Source organism: Callospermophilus lateralis, chromosome 4 (genome assembly GCF_048772815.1).
Source record: "Callospermophilus lateralis isolate mCalLat2 chromosome 4, mCalLat2.hap1, whole genome shotgun sequence".
Taxonomy (NCBI): domain Eukaryota; kingdom Metazoa; phylum Chordata; class Mammalia; order Rodentia; family Sciuridae; genus Callospermophilus; species Callospermophilus lateralis.
This window is the reverse complement of record NC_135308.1, coordinates 39,857,396-39,873,036: the sequence shown is the minus strand read 5'-3', so window position 1 is coordinate 39,873,036 and position 15,641 is coordinate 39,857,396. Positions and strand designations below refer to the sequence as shown.

Genomic DNA, 15,641 nt, shown 5'->3' with positions numbered 1-15,641 from the left:
GCCATTTATAACACCGTATCTTACTAAATTGCCCTTACACTCATGTATGTCAAGAGACCAGGAAAACTGTCAAGTCTGCTTCCAAGGAATCCAAAAAGAAGAATCTGGATTCACAGCAAGATAACAAAGAGGTGGTGGAAGGTTACATCTTTTATCTGTTACTCTTGAACTTAGGTCTTTGTGTTCTACAAATTATTAAATCTTATCTTTTTACAAATTGCAATACAGAGGCTGCAGTTGTAGCTCAGCGGTAGAGCACTTATCTCAAAAGTGTAAGGCACTGGGTTCGATCCTAGCACCACATAAAAACAAATACAAGCATTGAGTCCATATACAACTAAAATCTTTTTTTTTTTTTTAAATTGCAATACATACAACGAAGCTATGTAGCTTCACTGATGTCTTCATTTTGTAGTGAGAGAAACACAGAGTTGAAATTTAGTCACTACCACCTTAATAGTGCATGGACAGAATAACCACCATAAATGCACTATTAATAAAATATTAATTGTATAAGTCACATCTAAAGTTGAGAACATTTTTTATCAATGTATTGTTTTATAATAAAAAAACTCACTTAAGTGATCAAAGTCAAATGTTTCAAATTTTCTAATTAGTATTTGTGAAAACAGCAGCTTCAAAATTTACTTGAAATAAGTACAAACAGGTAATTACCAAAAAATTAATTTTAAACAGAAAAACAGACCTGTTGCAAGATTTGACTTGTTAAATAATATGTGCCCCTCATTTTCAAGTGGCCAATAATGGCTTCTGGGGCAGAAACCATAAAATACACATCAAGTACTGGAGAGACTAGAAAAGTCAAAACATTCTGTTTCCCAGCCTCCCTTGCAGGTAGACAGCCATGTGACTGGGAGCTAACCAATGAGATGCAAGCTTAAGGGACATGATATCACTCCCATCCCTATATATTTTTCTTCCTGTCCAAAGCAGCTATTGTGAGATCAAGAGGCCATAGTCATGAGGAAAGGACTAAGAGAAAAAGTAGAGATGTGGATCCTGACATTATTGATCTAGTGAACATCATGATTCCTTTTTCTTAGGTGAGACAAATAAGCTACTTCTTAGTTAAGCTATTTTTTGCACCTAAAAGCAGTCCTACTTGACAGTTTGATAGTGAATACCAAATATAAGAATATAATTGGATGAAGTTCATCCTAATTAAACAAATTTATTCACATTCTGCCTGATCCTAATATACAGTCAAAATGCTTCTCTTCAAAACTACTTTTAAGTACATGAAAATATTTTGTTCTAATAACACTTCTGCCCTTCAATACACATACACATCCACCACTCTTTTTTGTTCCTGCCATCACTTTTAATCTCACTAGCTCATCAAAAAGAATTTTTTACTTCTTACTGCAGTAAATTGACTTCAATTAAGTCAAAGAACATTAACTCTGAGGTTCCAACGACACCACTCATAATAATTAATACAAGTATTTCCAGCTTCACAGAAAAAAATGAATTCTAAGTGGTGATGACTATTTCTACTTAGAAGATTCTCTTCCCCGTACTGATTCATTATAAAATTGGAACTAACAGGCTGGGTAAAATTCTGAAATATACTGAGCTTAATGCTTGTAGCAAGAGATCATGCCAGCACTCTGACTAGTCAGAGAAATCTCTTCTGCACTTCCCTGCTGCAGACATCTTCATCCATTCCCGACATGCTTCAACAACACAGGAGACTCCTGAAAAATTCTCTATTTCTCTTCTCACCCCTATTTAACCTGTATCCAACAACACATTTCATCAATGGTGTTGCTCAAAAACAATATACCAAAGGGCCCAGCTCCCATGTTCTGACTGGGTGTCGGCCCTCCCCATTCCCTCTTTCTCTCCAGATTTTCTACTCAGGAATACAATTCCTTTTTTTTTTTTTTTTCCCTTGAAAGAGGCACCCCCTCCCTCACCTCCAGGCCATCACAAGCTATTTTCTCCATCTGGAATACTTTTAATTTCTCAGCTAATTCCCAAGGGGGCAACTTAAAAGACATGGCTTCTTTATGAAGTCCTTGATGAGGGTAGCTCCACCTACTCAGAGCTGCCTGTGAGCCTGGTCCACACCCTACCACTACACTGCCCCACCTGCCAGGTTTGACTCCTTCTGTTAAACTATGGGCTGGGTAGAGGTAGGGCCATGTGGGACTTAGTCTTGGCTGTATTTTCAGCACCTGGTCTTGTGCCTCACACATAGAACACAGATATTTATGCGAAAGACTGATTTTAGTCCTGCAATGTGAAAAGACAGTGTACAAGCTGGGGGAGGAACTGGTGGCACAGAACAAAAATAAAACCCTTCAGATAGCCCAGACCACATTAGGGAAGATGATAGGAAATTGTCAATATTTTCCCCTGTTTTTATTAATAAGAAGAGCAATTTCAAATACTTTTTAAATGCCTGAACCAGGGTAGTGCCAGTGGGTAAAAACAAATAAGAGATTTCAGAGGATGAAGTCTTAGATTCTTGTGATCAATTGGCTGTGGATAAATAAAGTTTGATAACCAGAGAGGGGAGAAACATGGTGTCATGAACTAAATAGATGAATGAAGAATATTAGCTGAGCTTAGGAGGTAATTAGAAAAGACGAATTTTCAGATGCGGTGATATAGCCAGGGTTTTAAAATATACAGGCAGGAAATGCAGAGATTTTGAAGCTAAGGGGACCCTGGAAACATCTTAATTCGAGTCCTTTATTTTGCAGCCTTGTGAGGTTAGGTGATCAAGGCCATTCACTTAGTTACTGGTAGAACCAAAGCTCTGAGCCAGGACTCGTGGAATCCAGGTCAACAGCACTGCCACTAAGGCACCCAACACCTCTTCCTTTACTAAGAATACAAACAAGTTACTGCCTTCAGATCATTTAAGAATAAATGCAATGGTTTCAATATGCGTATCTGGGAGGATTTCTCCAACCTTAAAATGACATAATATGGATAAGCTCTTAAAGACTCTTATTGGGGGTTAAGTAGAAATACATTTTTTACATAATTTTAAAATGTTTCTTCCACACAACTCTTTCTATATCATTTTTTTTTTAAATGTCACTACCATTCCCTGGTTCTAATAGAATTATAACAACATTCAAAGTCAGAAAAACCTGAAAGTCGGAAATTCTAAACAGAGCTCCCAGGTTTTAGACACATTTCTGCCACTTACTGTGTACCCTTGGGCAACTTAATTCACTTTTCTGGGCCTTGGACTTCCTGGTGCAAAATAAGGTAGACTAGATCACTGCTATATATGCATTCTAAAAGTCATAACTGCAAGCAAATAAATTTTTAAAGATATTATTACAGAAATTTGGAAAATAAAATATATCTAAAAATCAATATTAACTAAACTTGGGTAATTAAAGCCTTGTCTCTTTTGCTCAGGTTTTCTTGGAAAGCTATCTGCTTCACAGAAGTACCTCAAATCACCTAAAAATGTCAACTAATAGCTGGTTAAATAAATTATGTTCGGCCAACAATGGCTATTATAGGACTATCACAAACAATGAGGCACCTGAGCATGTATTAACATGTTTAATGTGATAATATGAAACTCTGAGATATATTAATATTAAAAAACATCCTCTAGGAGGCTGGGGTGTGACTCAGTACTTGCCTAGCCTACCTGGGGCCCGGGGTTTAATCCCCAGCCCTGGGAGAGACGAGGGGGGAAAAAAGTACAAGAAGTTATATACTATGCTTCCAGTTCTGTATAACAAAAAAAGATATAAAAGCCCTATATAGGTTTGCATATGATTATATGATTAGAAAGTGAGAAGAATATCCAAAAAACTATGAGGGTGGATGCTCCGTGGAGAGGGCAAGGAGCCTGGGTTGGACAGAGCTCCACTAAGGACCCCAGAGCCTTCTGGAGACTGTTTCTCTTTTCAACCTGGTATATGGATTACAATACTTTTAAACTTGTTACAATTAAAAGCTATTTGGCATTATTCTAGATAAATTACTACAAATATAGAGCGCCCATTTATTGTTAATTTTCTCCACTTTTTAAAATTCATCTCAATTATTATTTTTGAGGGGTGCTGGGGACTGATCCCAGGGCCTGAGGCTGAGCTACACTCCCAGCCCCCAACCTTTTCATGTTTAAGGCTGAAGGAGTGAGAGAGGTACTGGGACCGGGAGAGGAAAGGCCACTGTGTCCCTCGCAGCTCACCTCATTTACCTCCGGCCCTCAGCTCAGACCCAGAGGGAAAGACTGCCAAAGGCAAATGACAGGGCAAGGGGAGTTATGAAACCTGAGGAAGAGGTGTTGGAAAAGATGAGAATCATCCCACAGAGAAGGCAGATGCCTTTGGGAAAACAGTCAGCTGAAAAAAATCACCAGGGACAGAGCCAAGTGAAAAACAAGAGGACATGTCCTATCAAAGTCAACACCAGCCAGCCCAAAACAAGGGGAAGAGCACCCTGGTCTTCACAGCCGAGAGCAACTTAACTGACCACAGCTGTAATTATCATCTGGCACAGGAGGCAGCAGCACCAGGCAACCAAATCCCCTGCAAGTGAGCCGGCAGGTTCACGTATGCCTAAAATACACACCGAGTTTATTTCCATCTTGGGCACAGAAAAGGAAATATCAGATGAGAACATAAAACACCAGGGCCAGTAGTCTGTGACTGCAAACCTTTTTTACTTAACAAGACTGGAAAACTAAATTTGGGGTTTGCTTGTTAGCTCCCCACAAATATCAGGATATTTCATTTCATAATTGTCTAGAACATAGAAATCTTTCAGGATATTAAAATAGCCTATCAATCTCAATGAGAACTGACTAAAATGAAGAACGACAGGAGTCCTCTTATCTCCCTTTTTAATAAAAAGAGAAATGATCTTTTTGATTTACTTGTGTTCCATTTCCAAAATCATCTGGAATCAGTTGTCATTTAACAGGTACTGGTTTTTACAAATTTGGTTGGTGGCAGAGAAAAGAGCCAGGAGCACCAAGGCAACGATTCTGCATCCCCTAAACACAAACAGAGCACACATCCACTTGCAAACAAAGTGCAACACCAAGAAAAAACTGCTTATTTTCACCAATTCAGCTGACTTCTTTCATTAAAGAGAGCTCTATTTCCCTAATTATCTGTCTTCTTAAACATCTCTGATAAACATCTGCAAGTTAATCAAGATATCCCCCATGCAACACTCAGCAGAGACCTAGGCAAGACTAACCTGTATGGAAAATAACAGTGCTCTTCCTAAACCCTGAAGGGAGTCGCAGATTTCGAAGCAATCCTTTGGCAGTCAGCCGGACGTGGATGGTGGATAAGGAGAATTTGGGTGACAACAACATGTCTTCAGAGCAGGTGGAAGGGTTTCACAGAAGAAGCTGCTTCCGTGGACTCTCACATGCTGTCTTTTTAAATTCAGTACTCTTCGGGGCCAAGAGGCACAGCAGAGAAAACATGCCTACATAGCTAATGTCATTCCACCAGAGACTCACAAAAGGAAAAAAAAAAAAAAAAACCCAGCGCTATCCAAGGGTTCCTGGCTTCCGTTTTCACTCCCAGATGTTGTCAAAACAATGCTCTTCCTCTGAATAAGATCTCCTCTTAGCAAATTCAGAGGCCAGCAGCCGCTAAGTTACATCACACTGTGCCTGGGGTGGCCTGTGGTTCTCATCAGATGGGAAAGGGGAGGAGAAAGTGGGTGGTCTTAGGAGCTTTATGTAACAGCCAATGCTGTCACAGGTCCTGTAACTACTTGGAAGATGGAGGGAAATTAACTACCTCATATACCTCGTGTTTATTTAGAAATTAGGAAAAAAGAAAGATTAATCTGTGTCCCGATTCAACATTTTAAAATTAGGAATATTCACACTAATAACACAGGGCATTCCTCCCCTCCCCGCCCCATATTTTTACCTATGAACCTGATGCCTTGGGTAAAGAAAAAAGCAAAAATCATCAAGCAACAAATGTTCTCAATCTTTAATAAAATCTCTATTCTACTATGCTAATGACAGAATGATGAAAGGTTTAGGTTCAACTTTAATTCTCATGTGCTTAGGACTTAAATAAAAATGAATAAAAGGCTAATGCAATTTCTTTCCCAGGTATAACATAATTGTCCAGAGGAGCAGTCAACCAGACATGCAGTGCTATAGGAAATACACTTATTACATTGGTAAAGTATCAAGGTGGGGCTGGGGACGAAGCTCAGTGGCAGAGCACCTGCTTAGCATGTGTGAGCCCCAGGTGGGGAAAAGCAATATAAGGTGATCTTTTACTGTGATCTTTTAGAGACTAGGAATATGGTCAGGGAACAGCTTTACTGGTCCCTATTAATTTTATTTCAGCAGAGTGGTTTGTAAAAAGTACATTAAAATATGACAGCAAAAGTCAAAAGAAGTTGAAAGTTAAAGGTAGGATTAAGAAACACATGCAATATGCTCACTTAAAGTTAATTCTGTTAAACCAAGGGTAGCCTGAACTCAATGTTATTTTTTTCTTATATTTTTATTAGTTGTTGATGGACCTTTATTTACTTATTTATATGTGGTGTGAAATCCAAACCTAGTGCCTCACACTTGTTAGACAAGCTCTCTACGACTGAGCCACTACCCCAGCCTCAATGTTATTTTTAATTAAAAAAAAAAAGCAATGTATAAAAATGAAGGATGCCTGTTTCCAAGATTTCCTAAAAAATAAAGACTCAAAAAGAAATGGAGAAACTGGTAACCAGAAACAACCCTACTACATGCTGTTAAAATAGAAGCAATTATTCTTTTAGAAATTCTATAGAGCATCTAGGGTTTGAAGAGGGAAGAATACAGACAGGAAAGGAAATAATTAAACACTTCCTCCACCCTGTTCACTCAACACTCCACAGCCTGTCACATCAGAGGTCGTCAACAACAGAGACAGACCCACTGACTTGCCTCAGGTCACTGTGAGACAGAGATAACGTGTTCAGATGCACGCCGCAAGATGCACGCTGCATCTGTGCCAACTGAAGCACAAATAATCGAGGAATGAGGTGAAAAAAAAAAATGGACTTTTAGATGTTGTCTTTCTACTTTATCAGTTTATTTTTAAAAATCCAAATACTTTCTCCCAGATTCTGAATATTAAAAACATATCAAGCTGGGCATGGTGGCCCATGCCTGTAATCCCAGAGGCTTGGGAGGCTGAGACAGGAGGATTGTGAGTTCACAGCCAGCCTCAGCAACTTAGCAAGGCCCTAAGCAACTCAGCAAGGCCCTCTCTGTAAATCAAATATAAAAAAGGGCTAGGGATGTGGCCCAGTGGTTAAGCATCTCTGGGTTTAATCCACAGTCCTAAATAAATAAGTAACATGCCATGATTCTCTCCCTACACCTCCCCAAACTATGTAAAAGCCAATACACCAACCAGCATCAGAAGTATAAATAGAATAATCAAATTAAACATTGTTATTAAAAATAGATATGCCACAGTCTTTATAGTCGGAAATGTTTCTGCATTTTTTTGGTGGTGGTGAGGCTTTGTTATTTGCTATTGGTAAATTATAAATCATCCCCGTCTTTAGCTTAGACTTCCCAAAAGAAGAAATCAGCAATTTAGTCACCAATTGGTCATAATCATTAAAATTTTTACTTGAACTGTCCTACATACTTTACCAGTAATGTTATTAATGATCTTTTTGAAACATCAGAGCAAGAAAGTGCAAGAATAGATACAAATAATGCCAGTGAGAAGGAAAATTCAAAAGACGTTCCTGTTTGTACAAGAAAGCACGGCACACAAAAGCAGAGAAGCCTACTAGGTAGAGACCAAGAACTGCTCAGGCTGAGTTTCCATCCTTTCCCAAACACAGTCTGCCGCCTGGTGGCCATCCAGCACAAGTGAGCCACAGCAATGGGGCTGCTACGCTCTCCATTAACAGGGGTGCCAGGGGATGCCCTCAGACCACCAGACTCCAAGCGCTCCTGCACACACAGCAGACACTGCTCACTTAAGAAACCGAGATATTTTAAGGTCTCAACTATTTTTAAAATGCATACCTGCACATACATACATACACACATACTATTATTTTAAACATACATATATACATACATATACATATCAACACACACACTTCTGGGGGAGCAAAGTGTTTCAAAAAATTGTTGAAAAAAGTTCTTTGACTATTTTAATCAGTCAGCTCCTACCATTTCTACACTATCTACTACTGTTTCTGAAATTATATTTAAAATGGAAAAAATAGCTAAGAAAAGAAAGTGTCACGTTTGTTAGTTTAGAAAGTCCTAATTTGATTTAGGTGAACATGGTAAGGCTCACCACGGGCAGTAGTGGGGAAAAAAAATCAAGAAAATTTGATGGTTAAGATGGGAACTGTTTGCAGTTATTACAGACTAAGTTTTTATGACTTACATTAAAATATGAGTTAGTATGTTACTTTGAATTAGTAAGTAGAGAAGTAACACCAAGATTTCAACATAGAATTTCAACTTTAAACAGATAAAGAATGAATACTGAAACAAATATATAAAAACATAAGCAATGCTTCAGGAAGTTTTAATTTTTGTTATACATTTCAATATTTTCCTTTTTTTTATACACAGACATTGGATGCAGGAAAAAAATTTTAAACATTAGAACAGTTTTGCAGAAAGTTTCCAAAATAAACAGTTTCTACAAATGACATAGATAAAAGAAAACAATTTTTAAAAACTGTATAAAGTCTGCAGTAAAGCTTAAACAACAGAAGAAGATAGCATGAATGTTAGGTCAGTACATTGTAATATCACAATGTATGCAAACAACAGAAATCAAAATTGTATTGCATAAACTGTACTGTGGCAATGTGTGTCTGTTTTGTTTTGTTTTGTTTTAAATCAGCAATTTAGAAAACAATGATCTTATGATTCTAGCATATGTTGCTCAAGGGGTTTAGATGCCAGGAAATGCATTCCAAATAAGACTGGGTTGTTGCTAATGATGGTAAAGAATCAGCTGACTAGTTCAGACACTGCAGCCTCTCTGTCCAGCCAACGTTCTTAACCTAATAGAACATCAACCATAACATTAATCTCCTTATTTCCCCCAACACATAACACAAATTGCAACAATCTCTACCATAAAAAGTTCAGTTCTTTATTTCAGTTGTGGAATGCTCAACTCAAGGCCCAATATTTCCATAATGTCCTCTTCCTTAGGAGGAAAATATACTATACTGTAATTGTTTTACAAATTCACACAAAACAAAAAAAAATTTAAACTACCCACCCATAAGATTATCAGATATTCAAGAACAGTGTAATTTCTTTTTCTGTAGTTACCCAAAATAAGAGCTTTTTTTTTTTTTTTTTTTTCAAAATAAGAGCTTAATTTAAAAGCAGTATTTTATTTCATGCTTAACATTTGTTTAAAAAAAAATGAACATGTGAGGGTTTTTTTAAAACAAATTTAATTTTTTAAAATAAGATTTAACAGCCAGAGATATAGCTCAGTTGGTAGAGTGCTTGCTTTGCATGCACAAGGCCCTGGGTTCGAATTCCCAGCACCAAAAAAAAAATTATATCAGGCCACTCTGTATATTAGACCACTCTGTAACTGATTAGTAAACTTATTAAACTTAAAGTTTAATATTTGTCTTACCAAAGGATTAAATAACCTCCTACATTGTTAATTCAATGGCTTCAAGAAGATTATTACAGTGTCAATAAACATAATTTAAACAACACCTGTAAAGACATTGAGGTTATTTTCAGTTTGCCCCCATTTTAAGCAATTTTGAAGAGCAGTAAGTAAATCAATCCTTTTCCTAGGATCTTTTCTGATAATAAAATTGCTAGGTAAAAGGCTTTGGCTATATTCCACAACTACTGTAATCTCTACAGCATGTAGGAGCAACTATTCATTATTTTCATTCAGTAGGTAAACTTCTTTCATGTCCCTTGGCCCTACATATTTCATTTCTTTCCACTCATTTTTCCTTTTTGTTTTGTATTATCCTATTATTATTACTATTATTATTGCAGTAAAACATTTAACCTGAGATTGAACCCAAGGGTGCTTAACCACTGAGACAGGGTCTTACTAAGTTGCTTAGGGCCTTGCTAAGTTGCTAATGCTGCCTTTGAACTTTAGATCCTCCTGCCTCAGCCTCCTGAGCTACTGGGATTACAGGCAGGCAGGCACCATTGCACCTGGCTCAACAACATTTTAAGTTTACAATATCATACAATGTTGTCCAGCAGATCTCTAGATCTTCTTCATCTTGAACAACTGAAACTATCTATTCCCCTTGAAAAGCAACTTCTCATTTCCTGGCAACCACCTGCTAGTGCCCAGGACCTCCGTGCTGCATGATGCTTCTGTGATTAAGCGCCCTGTGTAAGGAGAATCATGCATTTGCCCTGTACCGGACTTATTTCCACTCAGCATAATTTCCTCGAGGTTCATCCACATTGTTCCAAGGCCAGATTTTCTTCTTTTTTGAAGTATTACAATGTACACATATACATTTTCTTTGTCCTCATCCACTGATAGCCTTCAGGTTGCTCCCACACCTTGGCTACCGTGAGTAGTGTTGCAATGAATGTCTGAGGGTGACTTTCTCTTTCAGATCCTGGTATTGTTTTGATGAATGCCCCCTTTATCACAGCCAGTCTTCACAAATATCGTCTCCCGTTCTGCCTTTCATGCTGCCGTTCCCTCTGGTCTGTGGAAAAGTCTTAGTGGTATAGTCCCACTTGTCTAATTTTGTTTTTGATGCCTGTGATTGTAGGGTCATACTCAGAAGCCATTACCATGAACATGTCATGAGCTTTCCCCTTCTATGTTTTCACAGGAGGGCTTCATAGCTCCGAGACTCACATCTAAGTCTTTATTCCATTTTGAGTTATTTTTGTGCATGGTGTGAGATGAGGGTTTACTTTTTTCCTTTTGCGTGTGGATATCATTTCCCCAGCACCATCTGTTGAAGAGACTATCATTTCCCCACTGTGTATTCTTGGCACATTTGTCAACCAACAGTTGACCACACATGCAGATTTATTTCTGGCTATTTTATTCCACTGTACTATATGCCTAACTTTATGTCAGTTCTATACTGTTTTAATAACTGTAGCTTGGTAATATATTTTGAAATCAGGAACTATGATGCCTTTAGCTTGTGGCAATTACAATTATGTAATTAAAATTACAATAACAAAACAATTATGATTGTTTTGGCCATTTTGGTTCTATATGGTTCCACAGAAGTTTTAGGATTTTTTTTTCCTGTCTCTGTAAAGAAAACATCATCAGAATTTTGATGGGAATTGCATGAACTCTTGGTCTCTTTGGATAGACAAGATAGACAACTCCACAATAAACACCAAATAGCCAATCTTGCTGATTTCGAAGAACTCCACATACAATAAATAGGGTGCTGATATCTCAGTTTGTTAAAATCATTATAATAAGCAAAGAACAGAGAAGGAGCTTAAAACAGCTACATTTAATAATACCTTCTATTATAATAGTGTTCCCAGAAAGGCCTTTTCTACTCAAGTCTACATTCTTAGTGCTTTTATTATTTTAACTTTTGTGTTTAAAACTAATCCCATCTGGAATACAGGTGAAGAAGAGATCTAGCTCCTTCTAAAAAGGCAGTTATTGTATCAAGATTTACTAAACAATCCATTCCCCACCTACTTCCTAATTCAAAACAGCAAATTTATCATGTATCTAAATAGCATCTGCCTTTTTTAAATATTTAATTTTTAGAAGTAGTTGGACACAATACCTTTATTTTACTTATTTTTATGTGGTACTAAGGATCAAACCCAGGCTAGATGAGCGCTCTACTGCTGAGCCACAACCCCAGCCCCGCATCTGCCTATTAAATATGAAAAGCACATGATTATAATCCTATGGCAACAGAGGGAGTGAGCCTCATCCAGGCACCACCTCATCAGAGCAGGGTTGCAACTTTAAGCCACTTTCCAATACTTGGGAAAAGAAGATACAGAAAGCCACTCTGCCATGTGCTATCTTGATTAAATGGGTATGGAAGGAAAAGTGCATATGTATTTTCCAGGGCAGACACCCTGGCACCTGAGACTGATAATCTTGAGCAAAACAATCAGGGAGCAGAAGAAACAACTCAGATGCCTCTGGTGTCCCAGATAGCTTCCCTGTGTGGCAGAACCAACATCATAATATTATGCTGCGGTACATGTGATATCTTCCTTGTAAACAGTAAGCCAAGTTTATTTAGAGTCAATGTTGCCCAGAACCTTATAGCATCATAACCTTTAAATAAATTACAACAGCTAGACCCTGTGAGAATGCCTCTTGAGTTTAAGAGGTCTTTCCTGCTGGCTTTATGGATTCAAAATAATCCAACTTCCTGGAAAAGAACTCTAAAAATAAGCCACTAGAAGTGTAAGAGCCATGGAGAGCCTGGTCATCACCATCCCTCACAGCAGAAGGAGCCACTGTCTGAGGACCTTGAGTACAGAAATCCTACCTTGTCCTAGTTATTCCCATACTGGAAATTACTCCCTAAACATTCCCCTATTGTGAAATGAGAAACTTGAGAATTGCAGAGGCTTAGCAACTTGCCTGAGGTCAGTATGCAAATAGAAAGTGTCAGGCCCAAGATTCACACCAGCACCCAGTGCCTCACAAGTTCACTCTCTTCCTGCTCTCCTGTATTATGGGAGAAGGGAATCCCTTCAAAATAATTGATTAAATACTAGACTAGTTATGTAAAATTTTCATATATCAGTCAATTTTTTTTTTTAAATAATATCCAGTGTTGACCAGAAGATGGTGAAGCCAGCACTCTCACATTGTCAATCATGGCACAAACTGATACAAAGCTTTTGGAAAACAACATTGTTATTTAAGTGAAGCGACTAACATATGTGTATGTTTACTGATACTACTTTTAATAATCGATCACAAGAAAATTCTCCAAACTTTGAAAGTGCTAAGTGTAAAGCTGTTCATCGCAGAATCATTATGAATGTAATATAGAAGCACTACAAATATTCAAGAGCAGTTGCTAAATATTCCTACATATGCTGAATGTGACCTTCATTCAAAGTGATCATTGTGGCCAGGTGTGGTGGCACATGTCTGTATTCCCACAGACTCAGGGGACTGAGGCAGGAGGACTGCAAATTAGAGGACAGCCTCTGCAATTTGGAGAGGCCCTATGCAACTTAGTGAGACTCTGTCTCAAAATAAAAATTAAGAAGAGAGGTGGGGATATGGCTCCATGGTTAAGTGCCCCTGGATTCAATCTGCAGTACCAGGGGAAAAATATTGATCACTATGTATTAAGAAATAAAAATGATATTAAGCTATATGAATTTTATTTTAAAAATCACAATAAAATAACCTGAAGGGTAATTTCTGAACCTCTGATTGATAAATTTCTTTTGAATCTGGCAAACTGCTATAGTTAAAGGTGATTATTTTCCTAAAATTAAAGGATATGAAGTTGGTCACCTGTAACTTTTGCCACTATTTGCTGCTCAGAAAAATAAAATGATCTTAAAGGTTTAGTACAATGATTAAGTACAATGGTTTTTATATCATCTAAAATGTAATGATTTGCCAGCAGAATATGAAGAAAGTCAAGGGGATCTGCTGTCACAGAATATCATGGTGGTGGTGGTGGGGAAACCTTAGCAATTCACCCTTCCAGTTATATGGAAAAAGAAAACCATCATTGAAGAGGCTTACCACCTAAAGTCAGTGGCTACTGGGACACCACTTCTTAGCATCAAATCTGTGCCTCCCAAAAATGACACGTGGAGACTTTTCCTCATTAGATTCTTAATACCAGGTCAGTCTTAAGTCACAACAATCAAGTAGAAGAACCTAGAATAGTCACGTTTGTGGTTTTAGGAAAATATATGGATGTACCACACAATATAGATCAATGTCAACCTCTTAAAAGGATGATACTTCAATTAGAAAACTGATTAAAATTACGTTAAAAATGTTAGTGGTTACTCAGTCAGGTGTTACACAACTCTGCCCATTTCTACTCCAAGGTCAAAGGCTTTGTCAAACAAGCCCACAGTACTTTCCATTTCTTTCCTCACATAATCAGGCATAAATTTGCCATTCTGATAAACTCTGACACTGAAATAAGGTACAATGTCAGTCCTACAACCTAACGAGGGAATAAGCCTGACGCTACAGCATTTCTCTATAGTAAAGGAAGAATACATCGAGGATTATAATCTACTATGTCTGACAGAAATATTCTTATCATAGTTCATATGATCACAGAATTGAGACATGACTTAAGATTGTCTTTCCAAGCTTGATATTTAATATAGAGCAAACCAGGTGAATTAGATTAATTTTACTAGTCACTTCACTGTGCCACGTATCAACAACAGCACACAAAGCACAGAAAAGTCACACACAAGAAACAATACTTAACAAAAGACTTGTTCAAAACTCATATTTTGAGAACTATAAAATATTTCAGAAATCAAAGAACACATAAGTGGAAAAACATCCTATATTCATGGATTAAAGTACTTAATATTGCTAAGATGCCAGTAGTTTGCAAATTCATCTACAGATTCAATGCAATCTCTATCGAAATCCCAGCTGATTTCTTTACAGAAGTTGATAAGCTAGCCATAAAATTCATATGAAAATTCCAGGGGGACCCAAAAGAGCCAAAACAATCTTCAAAGAGAAGACAAGGTTGGATGACTCATGCTTCCCGATTTCAAAAACTTGACTACATCACAGTAATCAAGACAATGTAGTTTTGGCAAAAATAGATGTATGTAGATCCACAGAATGCAATTTAAAGTCCAGAAATAGATCCTCATATTTATAGCCAATTGTCTAAGACAAAGATGCCAAAACATTTTAATGAAGGGAAAAATTTTTTCAACTCATATCCACATGAAAAACAATGAAGTTGGATCCCCTACCTCACATTTATATTAAAAAAAAAATGAACTCAGAGTTCATAACTTGGTATGTGTGAGGCCCTGGGTTCAATTCCCAGCACTAAAACAAAAGCAGAACACCTCAATGGATCAAAAACTTAAGTGTAAGAGTTAATAATAAAATCTTAGAAGAAAACAAGCATAAATTTTCATGACCTTGGATTAGGCAATAGTTTCTAAGATACAAAATCAAAAGCAAAAAAAAAAAAGAAAGAAAAAAAAACAGATAAACTGGACCTTGCAAAAACTTTTGTACTTCAAAATACTAGCAACAAAGTGAAAATATAGTCCACAAAATGGGAGAAAATATTTACAAATCATATCCCTGACAAGGGTCTAATAACCACAAAATATAAAGAACTCCTATAATTCAACAATACAAATGATCCAATTTTTTTTAAAATGGACAAAGGATTTGAACAGACACTTCTCCAAAGAAGATACACAAGTGGCCAATAAGAACAAGAAAAGATGCTCAACATCATTAGGCCTCAGGGAAATGCCTATTAAAACTATGAGATACTGTTTCAGAGCCAGTAGGATAGCTACAACCAAAAAGACAGAAAATAGCAAGAAAAATTGAACCCCTTGTAACACTGCTGGCGTAAAATGTAAAATGGTACAGTATCTTTGAAAACAGTCTGGAAGTTTCTCAAACATGTTACATACAGAGTTATCACATAATCCAGCTTTC

The 15,641-nt window shown here is 37.2% G+C and overlaps 1 protein-coding gene across 5 annotated transcripts in view; it reads right to left on the bottom strand.

Annotated features, from left to right (window-relative positions):
• Mtus1 (microtubule associated scaffold protein 1) overlaps positions 1-15,641 on the bottom strand; it is a 142,758-nt gene that overhangs the window by 42,567 nt on the left and 84,550 nt on the right. Inside the window, exon 1 of one of the 5 annotated variants that reach the window (XM_076853750.1) lies at positions 5,212-5,636. The exons of the other annotated variants lie outside the window; for them this stretch is intronic. Coding sequence (XP_076709865.1) covers positions 5,212-5,332 — 121 coding nt within the window. The 5' untranslated portion in view covers positions 5,333-5,636. Of the gene's footprint in view, positions 1-5,211; positions 5,637-15,641 lie in introns of those variants that run through there. 5 annotated transcript variants of the gene reach the window in all.